Raw genomic sequence first — 12,646 nt, forward strand, 5'->3', positions numbered from 1 at the left:
TTTGTACATCTTCTCTGGAGAAATGTCTGTTCAAATATTTACCCATTTTTGAATTGGGTTGTGTTGTTGTGGAGTTGAAATTCTTTCTACATTCTAAGTACCAATCCCTCGTCAGATATATAATCTGCAAGTATTTTCCCCATTCTGTAGGTTGTCTTTTCACTTTCTTAACAGTGGTCTTTGACACTATTAAGTTCTTAACAAAGGTTCTTAATTTGATGCAGTTCTGTTTATCTGTTTTTTTTTTTCTTTTGTTGCCTACGCTTTTGGTGTCATATCCATGAAATTGTTGCCAAATCCAAGGTCATGAATATTTTCCCCAATATTTTCTTCTAAGAGTTTTATAGAGATCTTAAGTTAGATCTTTGATATATTTTGAATTAATTTTTGTACATGGTACAAGAGTCCCAACTTCATTCTTCTGCATGTGGTCATCCGGTTTTCCCAGCACCATTTGTGGAAAAGACTGTCCTTTAACCGTTGAATGATTTGGGCACCTTTGTCAAAACTCAGTTGACCACATATATGAGGGTTTATTTCTGGGTTCTCTGTTCTATTCCATTGGTCTCTATATCTGCCCTTATGACAGTACCATACTGTTTCAATTTCTGTAGCTTTGTAGTAAGATTTGAAGTGTGAGTCCTCTGACTTTGTTCTTTTTCTCCCTAGGGTTGTTTTGGCTATTCACGTTCAGGGCAATTCCATATGAATTTGAAGATTTGCTTCTATTTCTTTGAAATAGGCTGTTGGAACTTCGATAGGCATTGCATTGAATCTGTAGATCACTCTGGGGAGTATTGACATGTTAAGTCTTCCCATCTATGAACACTGAATGTCTTTCCATTTCTTTAGATATTCTTTAACTTCTTTCAACAATCTTTTATAGTTTCAGCTTCCAAGTCTTTCACCTCCTTTTTCTTTTTTTTTTAATCTGATAGAGAGAGCAAGTGTGCCGCACACAAGTGGAGGAGAGGAGCAGAGAGAGAAGAGAGAGAGGATCTTAAGCAGGCTCCATGTTCGGTGCAGAGCCCAACATGGGGCTCGATCCCACGACCCTGGGGTCATGACCTGAACTGAAACAAGAGTCAGACGCTCAACTAAGTAAGCCACCCAGGTACCTCTCACTTCCTTGATTAGATTTATCTTAAGTATTCAATTCTTTTAGATGCTACTGTAAATTAAATGGAATTGTTTTTTTATTTCCTCTTTGGTTGTTTAATGCTGTTGTATTGAAACACAACTGACTTTTATGTTAGTCTTATACCTTGAAAGTTTCTTGAATTCATTTATTTATTAACTCTGGTGGCTTTCTTGTGCATTCTCTTGGACTTTTTCTATACAGGATCATGTCATTTGTGACTAGGGGTAATTTTATCTCTCTCCAATTTGAATGCTTTTTACTTCTTTTTCTTGTCTGATTGCTATGTTAGGATTTCTAGTATTGAATAGAAGCAGTGAAAGTAGGCATGCTTGTCTTGTTCTTGACCTTAGAAGGAAAATATTCAATCTTTCACCATGGAGTATGATGTAGCTGTGGATTTCCATAATACTCTTTATCAGGTTGAGAATTTTCCCTCTATTCTTAGTTTTCAGAGGGTTTTTGTCAATAGAGTTTATTTGATTTTGTCAAATGCCTTTTCTCCATCGAGATAATCATGTGTTTCTTTTCCTTTCATTCTATTAATGTGATATATTACTTTGATTAGTTTTCTTATGTTGAACCACCCCCCTTACATTCTTGGATAAATTCTAGTTAGTATCTTTTAATATGCTGTTGGTTTTGCATTGCTAATATTTTCTTGTGATTTTGCATCTATATTCATAAGGGACAATGAACTGTAATTTTCTTTTCTTGTCATGTCTTTGTCTGGCTTTGGTATCAGGGTAATGTTGGCTACATAGAATGAGTTATGAAGTGTATCCCCCCCCCCCTTCAATTTTTTGGAAGAATTTGAGAAGGATTGATGTTAATTCTTCTTTAAATGTTTTGTTAATCTGTGAAATCATCTGTCCCTGGCTTTTCTTTGCTGGGAGGTTTTAGGTTACTGATTCAGTCTCTTTACTTATTATAGGTCTGTTGAGATTTTCTGTTTCTTTTTGGGTTAGTTTAGGTAGATGTATGTTTCAAGGAATTTGTCCATTTTTTCTAGGTTATCTAATTTCTTGGCAGATAGTTATTCCTAGTATTCTCTTGTAATTCTTTTTATTTCTGTAGGGCCAGTAGTAGTGTCCTCACTTTCATTTCTGATTTCAGTTATTTTTGTCTTCTATCTTTTGTTTTATCAGTCTAGCCAAAGCTTTATCATTTTTGTTGATATTAAAAAAAAAAAAAAACCTTTTGGTTTCATTGTTTCTCTTCCCCCCACGTCTCTATTTTATTTCATTCTGGTCTACTTTTCATTATTTCCTTCCTTCTGCTAGTTTAAGTTTTGGTATATTGCATTTTAATTTATCTCTAAGTATTTTCTAATTTCCCTTGTGATTTCTTTTGACTCACTATTTTAGAGTGTTTATTTTCCACAGTTGTAAATTTTCTGTTTTTCTTTCTGTTATTGATTTCTTACTTAAGCTCACTGTGACCAGAGAAGATGGTTTGTATGATACCTATTTTTTTTTTTTCAAATCTACTGAGATTTAGTTGGTGGTCTAACACATGGTATATCCCGGAAAATGACTCATGCATACTTGTATTTGTTGTTGGGTAGAGTGTTCTGTATATGTCTGTCAGTGCTAGTTGTTTTATTGTGTTGTTCAAGTCTTTTATTCCTTACTTACTACTTGTTTGTTCTATCCATTATTGAAAGTGGAATATTGAAGCCTCCAACAATTATTGTAGAACTGTCTATTTCTCTGTGCAGTTCTGTTCACATTTGCTTCATATTTTAAGGTACGTAAATGTATAGGGTATGGTTTCTTGCTGTGCTGAAACTGTTATTAATAGATACTGTCTTTCTTTGTCTCTTGAAACCTATTTTCAATTTGTCTGATATTAACATAGCCATTCCGGCTCTCTTTTGGTTATGATTTGCATGGAATATTCTTTTCTATCCTTTCACTTTCATCCTGTTTGTGTCTTTGAGTCTAAAGTGAGTCTCTTGTAGACAGCCTATGGTTGGATCATGTTTTCTTTATCTATTCCACCAATCTCCATCTTTTGACTTAAAGTAATTACTGATGAGGAGGGACTTATTTTTGCCACTTTGCTATTTATTTTCTGTGTGCCTCAAAGCCTTCTCTTTGTGCCTTTCATTTACTCCATTACTGCCTTATTCTGTGTTTAGTTCATGTTTTTACAGTAAAATGTTTTGACTCCCTTCTCATTTCCAATTATATATATATCCTATGGCAATTTTCTTTGTGGTAACCCTGGGAATTACATTACATATAAAAGCTCCTGAAGTTATAACACTTCAGTTTGAATTTATACCAGCTTAATTAACTTCAATATCATATAAAAACTGGGCTCCTGTACATCTCTATCACCTCCTTCCATTATTGGTGTCTCAAATTACATCTTCATAAAGTGTTTTCCCAATAGCAAAGATTAATAATTATTTTTATGGATTTTCTTCTAAGTCATGTAGACAATTAAAAGTGGATTTTAATATAATAATATCAGCTTTAATAATTGCCCATGTATTTACCTCTGCTGCAGAGCTTTATTTCTTCCTATAGCTTCTGGTTACTGTCCAGCATCCTTTCATTTCGATTAGGAGGACTCCCTTTATCATTTCTTTCAGGGCAGATCTAATGGCAACAACATCTCTCAGCTTTTGCTTATCTGGGCATGCTTTAATTTTCCTCTCATTGTTGAAGGATGATTTTGCTACTTATAGAATTCCTGGTTGAAAAAAATTCTTTTCTCTCAGAACTTTGAATATTTCAACCAATTGCCTTCTGGCCTCCAGGGTTTCTGACAAGAAATCAGCTAAAACTCTTACTGGGAACCACTTTATGTAACAAGTTGCTTCTCTTTTGCTACTTTCAAGATTGTCCCTTTCTCTTTGGCTTTTACCAGTTTGGTTACAATGTGTCTTGGCATGCATCTTTTGAGGTTAATGCTGTTGAAGTTTGGTGAGCTTCTTTGATTTATAGATTCATGTCTTTCTTAAAACTTGGGAGGTTTCTGGCCAATATTTCTTCAAATGTAGTTTTGTAGTAGCTTTCTCTCTGTCTTCTTCTGGGACTCCAACAATACGTATGTTGGTCTGCCTGATGGTGTTTCATAGGTCCCTGAGGTTCTGTTCACTCTTCTTCAATCTTCTTCCCTTCTATTCCTCAGACTCAATACTGTCGGTTGTCCTATCTTCAAGTTCACTGATTTTGTCTTCTGCCTCCTCGCATCTGTTTTGAACTCCTCGAATGAATTTTTCATCTCAGTAATTGTATTATTCAGCTCCAGAATGTCTATTTTTAATATTTTCGATCTCCCTATTGATATTCTCATTTTGTTCATACATCATTGTCCTGTTTTTCACCATGTCTTCTTAAGCTCTTTTAACATTTTAAGACTATTGTTAAAGTCTTTGTCTAGTCGTCTGCCACCTGGGCTTCCTTGGGGATAATTTTTTCTTTGAATGGGCTATACTTTTCTGTTTCTTTAATGCCTTATGACTTTTTTTTTTTTTGTTTCAAATGGACATTTGAATCTTATAATGTGGTAACTCTGGATATCATATATCCCCCTCTCCCCAGGGCTTGCTGGTAGTTGTTGTTGTTTTAAGGTATCTCTGTGCTGGGGGTCAGCCCAAAGTGTAAGTTTAGGGTCATCTCAGATCTTTTCTGAGTTTGCATTTTCCCCTGGACTTATGCAATGACTTTCTGAATTCCCCTACATTCTGTGTGTATGGTTGCTTGCAAATGTCCTAATCCATAAATGTCTGGCTTCCAAAAGGGGTAAAAGGGGAGAAAGCCCAGAGGCTGCCCTTTTAAATTTCCCAGAAGCTGCTTCAGCCAGCGGGGGTCAAAACAATGGTGGCCTGCCTCTGTGTCTGCACTTCTGTGATCAGAAGCAGTAATCTGCAGTCAGAACACAGAACCTTGATATTTAGAGGGCAAAGTCCTTGTTGCACATTCGCCAATAACAACAGTGGCTGAGCACTTTATTTACAACATCTCATCAAATCTTCATAAGTGCCCTTTATTGCCAGTACCATTAAAATCCCTGTTTGAAAATGAGGAAACAGGTTTACAAAGAGAAAGCCATTTGATCAGGCCTCCATTGCAGGAAGAGACTTCATTGCAGTTCCTTAAATTGTAAGAAAGAGAAAAAGCAGCCCCTGATAGCTGGTAGCTGACCTGACACTAATCACAGTGTTGGTGTCATTAGGAGGTGGCCTGTAACTCACAGCTAAGTCATGGTATGCTATTGAACAGAAACAACCTAACAGAACACTAATATCACACAAAGCCTCTCTGTGACTGTGATGAACCAAGACAAAAACAAGATCACGCTATAATCATGTCTGAACAGACATGACAGGGACATTGTCCAAGCCACAAAATACCAAATGTCCTCCCCCTCTCCCAGGTCATATGAGTGACTGCCACTTTAGCTACACTGCATTCTTCTGATCTTCTAGATAGTATAGAATTACTCCCCCCAAATAAGCATTCTCTTCTACATCTCTTCTGTATACAAAATTACTCCCCCCAAATAAGCATTCTCTTCTACGTCTCTTCTGTATACAACGCCCGGATTTTGTTTGTCTTCAATGACTTCTGTAGTCAGAGAGGGTTATACTTCCCCAGTCCTAGAAAACAAATTCTGATTGTCTTAAGCCAATCATGGGAATTCTCTTTTCTCTCAGGGATTGGTTTGGGTCTGCACATGGGACCTAATCTTGGCTAATGGAACCTTAGGAGATCTGATGGGATGATTTTGCAAATGATTTTAACTTTCTGATGTAAAAGAACACTGCTTGTGGTAACTATCAACTGTGGTAATCTGACTTCCTTCTACTAAATGTTTTAACTGACTTCCTTCTACTAAACTGACTTCCTTCTACTAAATGTTTTCTGGGCATAGTAGAATTCCATTTCCTTTGTTGGATTGGTGAACTGGTGGTACCATGTAACCATTTCTGGCCAGTGGTTTGTGAGCAAGTGACAGGTGTCATTTCAGTCCAGAGCATTTAATTATGGATGTGAAATCCGACAGAGCTCTCTTTTTTCCTCCTCTGGTATGAAACTGGAAATGTTTGAGGTGGCTTTGCTCCATCATCCTGGGTCCCTGAGTGATTATAATACCAACCCACAATGGATGCGGAGCTTGAGTGAGAAATAAACCTTTGTTTTTGTAAGTCATTGAGATGTGTAAGCCTGAGGTATTGCTACATTTGCTGTACAAGCAAATAGCCTATCTTGAGTGATACAGAAATTAGTATCAGGAGTGAGGTGTTGCTGTAACCAAAAAGAAAAACACATGGCACTGGCTTCAAACACAACAAAAGGAACAAGAAATGTATTTGAAACCAGCAGGATGGAGGCTGTTGGCTGAGCTACTTTTTTTTTTTTAGGTTTATTTATTTATTTTGAGAGAGAGAGAGAGAGAGCACATGGGAGGGGCAGAGAGAGGGAGAGAAAGAATCCCAAGAAGGCTCTGCACTGTCAGCGTAGAGCCCAAGGCAGGGATCAAACTCATGAACCTTGAGATCATGACCTGAGCCGAAACCAGAAGCCGGATGCTTAACGGACTGAGCCACCCAGGCACCCCTGCCTGAGATACTTCTAAAGGCAAATGATTTACGTCATGAACTTGCAGCTTTGGTGGAAGCAGCTGGAATACAGAAGAGCATGCGTGAAAGTTCACTAAAGTTGGCCAAAATCTGGGAAGGCCCTTGAGAGGCAAAATCCAATTAGCACTCAGATTTTGTGAAAGATAGAATCAAAGGCGCAGCACTAATTAAATCTTGATTACCCATTGTTAAAGACTCTGAATGAATTCAGATACTCCCAGAAAATCCTTAAGATACCCCCAGGTAGGCAAAAGTGCTCAGTGAAAGAGAAATGAAGAATATGGCTCCCGATGCGTGCCTGATGCGGTGCCTCTGCAGTGACAGACAGAGAGGGAGAGAGTGGGAAAGAGATGGGGCACACCTTGCACAGAACTGTGGGTGTGGGTTTTTTTGCAAATGGAGTTGGCTGGAGCCTCTGAGAATCCTTAGGTCCCAAACTTTGGAAGGCAGGAAGCAGGCCAAGGAAACCGTTCATGTGGAAAGGAGGGCACCTCTTTCAATGGCACCTCAGATGTAACCAAGGATGATAATGGCAAAGAAGATAGTTCTCTGGAGAGTGGAGACAGGAGCCTAGGGAACAAAGATTTAGAAAGCACCCCCACCCCACCTCAATTAGCAGATCTGGTGCTAATTAAGCGGTCCTCCCCACTTGCAAGACAGGAGGCCCTTGCAGTGTTTCGTCAGTGGATTTTAGAAATGATACAGACCAGTGATGTCTGTGTACTCCTAGAAGTGCAGCAGACCCAGTTTCATTCCACTGCCCAGGGCTGATGCCCGAGTTCTGTGGGTGACTTCACAATGCCCAGGATGGTTCCCAGCACCCTTTTGTAGTCTCAGGCTACCGTGTTGGCCACCCTGTGGCTGCTTAGCCTTTTTCTCCCCACTCTGTGGGCCCAGATATGAATCAGTTGTGCCTACAAGAGTCTCTGCCAGCAGGCCCTAGTCTCAGGCAATGATGTCGTCCTGCAGTGTGACTATCCCAAAGCACTCTGGTGCTTCTCTTCCTTTCTAGGGGAGGATCCCTTCCTGCTCTCCTCAATGCCTCACATAAAGAAACTGCCTGGGGGCAGCCTTCAACTGACCAACCCTCAGCCCTCCCAGACAGGCCTCTATCACTGCCAGGACAATGACAACGCCCTCGTGGTAGAGTATGAGATTGATTTCCAAGATGCCACCCACCGCCTTGCATGTTACGCACAAAAGCCTGGGCCAAAAGCCCCTGCAAAATGAGACCCTGAGACTGGGTGGCCACGTACTCGTCTTCACCCACTGGGAGCCCCGGCAGGACTGTAACTGCTGTGGGGGGCCTGGTGAGCAGAAACGCCTGGGGTATTGCTACATTGGGGAGCCCCAGGAAAAACCCATGCCCTGTTGGCTCTATCTGAGAGCGGAGAAGGCACGACACAGCCGTATGCGGCCCGAATTGCAGGTGGAAGCCTGTCTTGTACCCTGTGACCACGTTAAGGAAATCAACCAGCCATACTTCATCTTTGACATATATCAGTTGGGCAAGTTGACCAACAACATGTGGCTTACCTGCCCCATGGCCTCCATCTACAGGTGACTGGACCAGGGCATCAGCCCTGCATCTGACCCTCACCTAGGCTTTGTTTCCTAAGCCCACCTGGGCCAGGGGTTTGCCTTCCAGTGGAAAAGCAGGCTCTGTCTCCCACCCATAAGCCTTCATGGTCAGTCTGTCCAGGAAGGGGTCTCTTCACTGGCTTGTTCAGGTAGATGTTCATTCAGTAGGAACTACTTTTGCCCCTTCTGAGCCAGGCCCTGGGTAGGGTCCTACTGGGGACACAGGGGTGACCAAAAAAGTTTAGTCCCTGCCTTCATAGGCTCCTGATATTCAGGAGTGACCAAATGTAAAACCTAGAGACCAAGCACTTTGGCCCATATTCATGTCAACATCATCACCAGTGTTGTTTCTGTCTCCTCACTGAACTCTGATGAATACAATCTGTTTACGCATCCTTGCATCAATGCCGTGGTATTTTTATTACTATCCCTTTGTAATAAGTCATGATATCTGGTAGTATAGATTTTCCAACTTCGTCCTTCAAGACTGTCTTGATTAGTCTTAGCCATTTGTATAAAAATTTTGGAATCAGCTTGTAGTTTCCATCCCCGCCAAAACCCTATGTTTTAATAAATGGGGACTTCATTGAATTGAAAGATAAATTTGGGTAGAATCAGTATATTACAATATTTAGACTTCTGATCCATTGACATCATAAATATTTCTTTTATTTAGGGTTTGTTAAATTTCTCCCAGTAATGTACAGTTATTAATGTAGAGATTTTACATGTTTTATTATATTTATTTCTAAATACTTGATTTTCATGCAATTACAAATGTGTCTTTTTTATGGATTTATAAGGCATGATTTAATAAGTTGGTGCATGAAATAAAATAATCCAAGGTTGTAAACAGTGTTTTGACTATTGACAAAATTTTAATATACCTGATATTAAGATCTGATTCAAGTCACAGGCATATATTATATATATACATACACATAACAAATATATTATACATATTATTATAATGTACAACATACATAAAATATATATTATATACAGTATTATATTATGTTGTACACCTGAAACTAATATAACCTTCTATTTTAATTATCCCTCTTCAAACCCCTCTTCAATTATCATCCCTCTATACAGAGACAGGTATAACTGAAATATAATGTTATATTAGTTTCAGGTGTACAACATAGTGATTCGATATTTGTATACACTGAAATAATCACCACGATAAATCTAATTACCATCCATCATCATACAAAATTACAAAATTTTTTTCTTGTAATAAGAATTTTTAAGATTTATTCTCTTAATAACTTTCAAATATGCAATAAAATATTATTGACCATTGTCACCATGTTGTACATTACATCTCCATGATTTATTTATTTTATAACTGGAAGTTTGTACTTCTTGACTCCCATCACTAATTCCACCCACTCCTCAACATTCCTCCCCTCTAAAACCAATCTGTTTTTTATTTCTCTAAATTTTAGTTTGTTGAGTTTTTTAGATTCCACATACAAGTAAAATCATGGTATTTGTCTTTCTCTGTCTGACTTATTTCACCCAGTATAATGCCTTCAAGGTCCACCCATATTGTCGTAAATGTCAATATTCCATTCTTCTTTATGGCTGAGTAGTATTCCACCGTGAATTTACGCTACATCTTCTTTAGCCATTCATCCACTGATGGACATTTAGATTATTTCTGTATCTTAATCATTGTAAATAATGCTTCAGTGAACATAAGGGTGTGTATATCATTTCAAATCAGCGTTTTCATTTTCTTGAGGCAAGTTCCCAGAAATGGACTTGCTGGATCAGGTAGTAGCTCTATGTTCAATTTTTGGAGGAACCTCCAAACCGTTTTCCATTGTCGCTGTACAAATTTACATTCCCACCATCAGTACATGAGGGTTCATTTTTCTCCACATTCTCACCAACACTTGTTATTTCTTATCTTTTAAATAATAGCCGTTCTAACAGGTGTGATGTGATATCTCATTGTGGTTTTGATTTAAATTTCCCTGATGATGAGTGATGTTGAGCCTGTGCCTGTTCATGTGCCTGTTAGCTATATGTCTTCTTTGGAAAAATATGTATTCAGATGCTCTGTCCATTTTTAAATTCGATTATTTGGGTTTTTGCTATTGAGTTGTATAAGTTCTTCATGTATTTTGGATATTAACCCCTTCTTGGGAAAATAATTTTCAAATGTTTTCTCCCATTCAGTAGGTTTCCTTTTCATTTTGTTGATGATTTTCTTTGCTGTGTAGAATCTTTTTAGTTTAATGTAGTCCCATTTGTTTATTTTTACTTTTGTTGGCATTGCTTTTGGGGTCAAATCCAAAGATATGTTGCCAAGACCAATGTCAAAGAGCTAACTGCTTATGTTTTCTTCTAGGAGTTTTATGGTTTCAGGTCTTATATTTAAGCATTTAATCCATTTGAGTTAATTTTTGTGTATAATGTAACATGAAGGTCTAGTTTCATTCCTTTGCATGTAGCTGCCCAGTTTTTCCCAACACCATTTATTAAAGAGACTGTCCTTTCCTAATTATATATTCTTGGATACTTTGTCATAAATTGACCATATATGTGTGAATTTACTTCTGGGTTCTCTGTTCTGTTCTATTGATCTATGTGTCTATTTTTATGCTAATTCCACACTATTTTGATTATTATAGCTATGTAATATAGTTTGAAATCTTGGGGTGTGATGCCTCCAGCTTTGTTATTTCTCAAAATTGCTTTGGTTATTTGGAGTCTTTGGGGTTCCATACAAATTTTAGGATTATTTGTTCTATTTCTGTAAAGAATGCTATCAGAGTTTTGATAGGGATTGTCTTGAATCTATAGGTAATATGGGTAATATGGACACTTTAATAATATTAATTCTTCCAATTCATGAGCACAGAATATCTTTCTATTTATTGGTGTCTCCTTCAATTTCTTTCATCATTGACTACAGTTTTCAGTATATAAGTCTTTCACCTTGTGGGTTAAATTTATTCCTAGGTATTTTATTCTTTTTGATGTAATTGTAAATGAGATTATTATCTTAATTTCTCTTTCTAACTATAGTTGATGTATGGAAAGGCAACTTATTTTTGTACATTGATTTTGTACCCTACCACTTTATTGGATTTGTTTATTTAAACAATTTTTTGGTGAAGTCCTTAGGGTTTTCTACATATAAAACCATATTGTCCACAAATAGTGATCGTTTTACTACTTCCTTTCCAAGTTGGATGTCTTATTTCTTTGTCTTGTCTAATTGCTATGTCTATGATTTCTAGTACTATGTTGAATAAAAGTGGTGAGAGTGGGCATCTTTGTCTTGTTCCTGACATTAGATGAAAAGCTTCCAGGTTTTCACCATTAAGTATAACGTTAACTGTGGGCTTGTCATATATGGTCTTTGTTATGTTGAGGTACATTCCCTCTATAACTAGTTTTGAGAATTTTTATTATAAATGGATGTTGAATTTTGTCAAATGCTTTTTCTATATCTACTGAGATAATCATATGACTTTTATCCTTCATTTTGTTGACATGGTGTATCACATTCATTGGTTGATTTGTGGATGTTGAATCATTCTTGCATTCTTGGAATAAATCTCACTTGGTCGTGGCTTGTGAGCCTTTTAATGTATTGTTGAATTTGGTTTGCTAATATTTTCTTGAGGATTTCTGCATCTGTGTTCATTGGGGATGTTGGCCTGTAATTATTTTCCTTCCTTTCCTTTCCTTTCCTTTCCTTTCCTTTCCTTTCCTTTCCTCCTTTCTCTCCCTCCCTTCCTCCCTCCCTCCCTTCCTTCCTCTTTTCATCCCTCCCTCCCTCTCCACCTTCCTTCCTTCTTTCCTTTCCTTTTTCCTTCTCTCTCCTCCCTCCTTCCTTCTTTCTTCCTCCCTCCCTTCCTTCCTTCTTCCCTTCCCTCTGCCCCCTATTTCTCCTTCTTCTTCTTCTACCCCCCCTTCCTTCCCTCTTCCCCCTCCTCCTCCTCTTCCCCCTTCTCTTCCTTCTCTTCCTCCTTCCTCTTCCTCTTCCTCTTCCCCTTCTTCTTCTTCTGCATCCTTGTCTAGTTTTGGCATCAGGGTAATGCTGGTCTAAAAAGATGAGTTTGCCTCCTCTTGAATTTTTTTGGAAGAGTTTGAGAAGGATAAGTATTAAATCTTCTTTGAATGTTTGGTGGAATTCACCAGTGAAACTGTCTGGTCCTGGACTTTTGTTTGTTGGGAGGTTTTAGATTACTGATTCAGTCTCTATACTAGTAATGTCTTTTGGGGTTTTCTGTTTCTTTATGATTCAGTCTTGGAAGATTTTATATTTCTAGAAATTTATCTATTTCTTTTTGGTTGTCCAA

At 38.0% G+C, this 12,646-nt stretch overlaps 1 protein-coding gene across 1 annotated transcript; it reads left to right on the top strand.

The window, feature by feature from the left end:
• Window positions 1-1,515: 1,515 nt before the first annotated feature.
• LOC132689894 (protein FAM187B-like) lies at window positions 1,516-8,916 on the top strand. Its single transcript, XM_081791436.1, is given in 3 exon segments — window positions 1,516-1,560; window positions 7,575-7,910; window positions 7,912-8,916. Coding segments are annotated over 3 exon segments (771 nt in total). The 3' UTR covers window positions 8,302-8,916.
• The last annotated feature ends 3,730 nt before the right edge of the window (window positions 8,917-12,646 follow it).

This window comes from Panthera onca, chromosome E2 (genome assembly GCF_046562875.1).
Source record: "Panthera onca isolate mPanOnc1 chromosome E2, mPanOnc1 haplotype 2, whole genome shotgun sequence".
NCBI classification, from domain to species: domain Eukaryota; kingdom Metazoa; phylum Chordata; class Mammalia; order Carnivora; family Felidae; genus Panthera; species Panthera onca.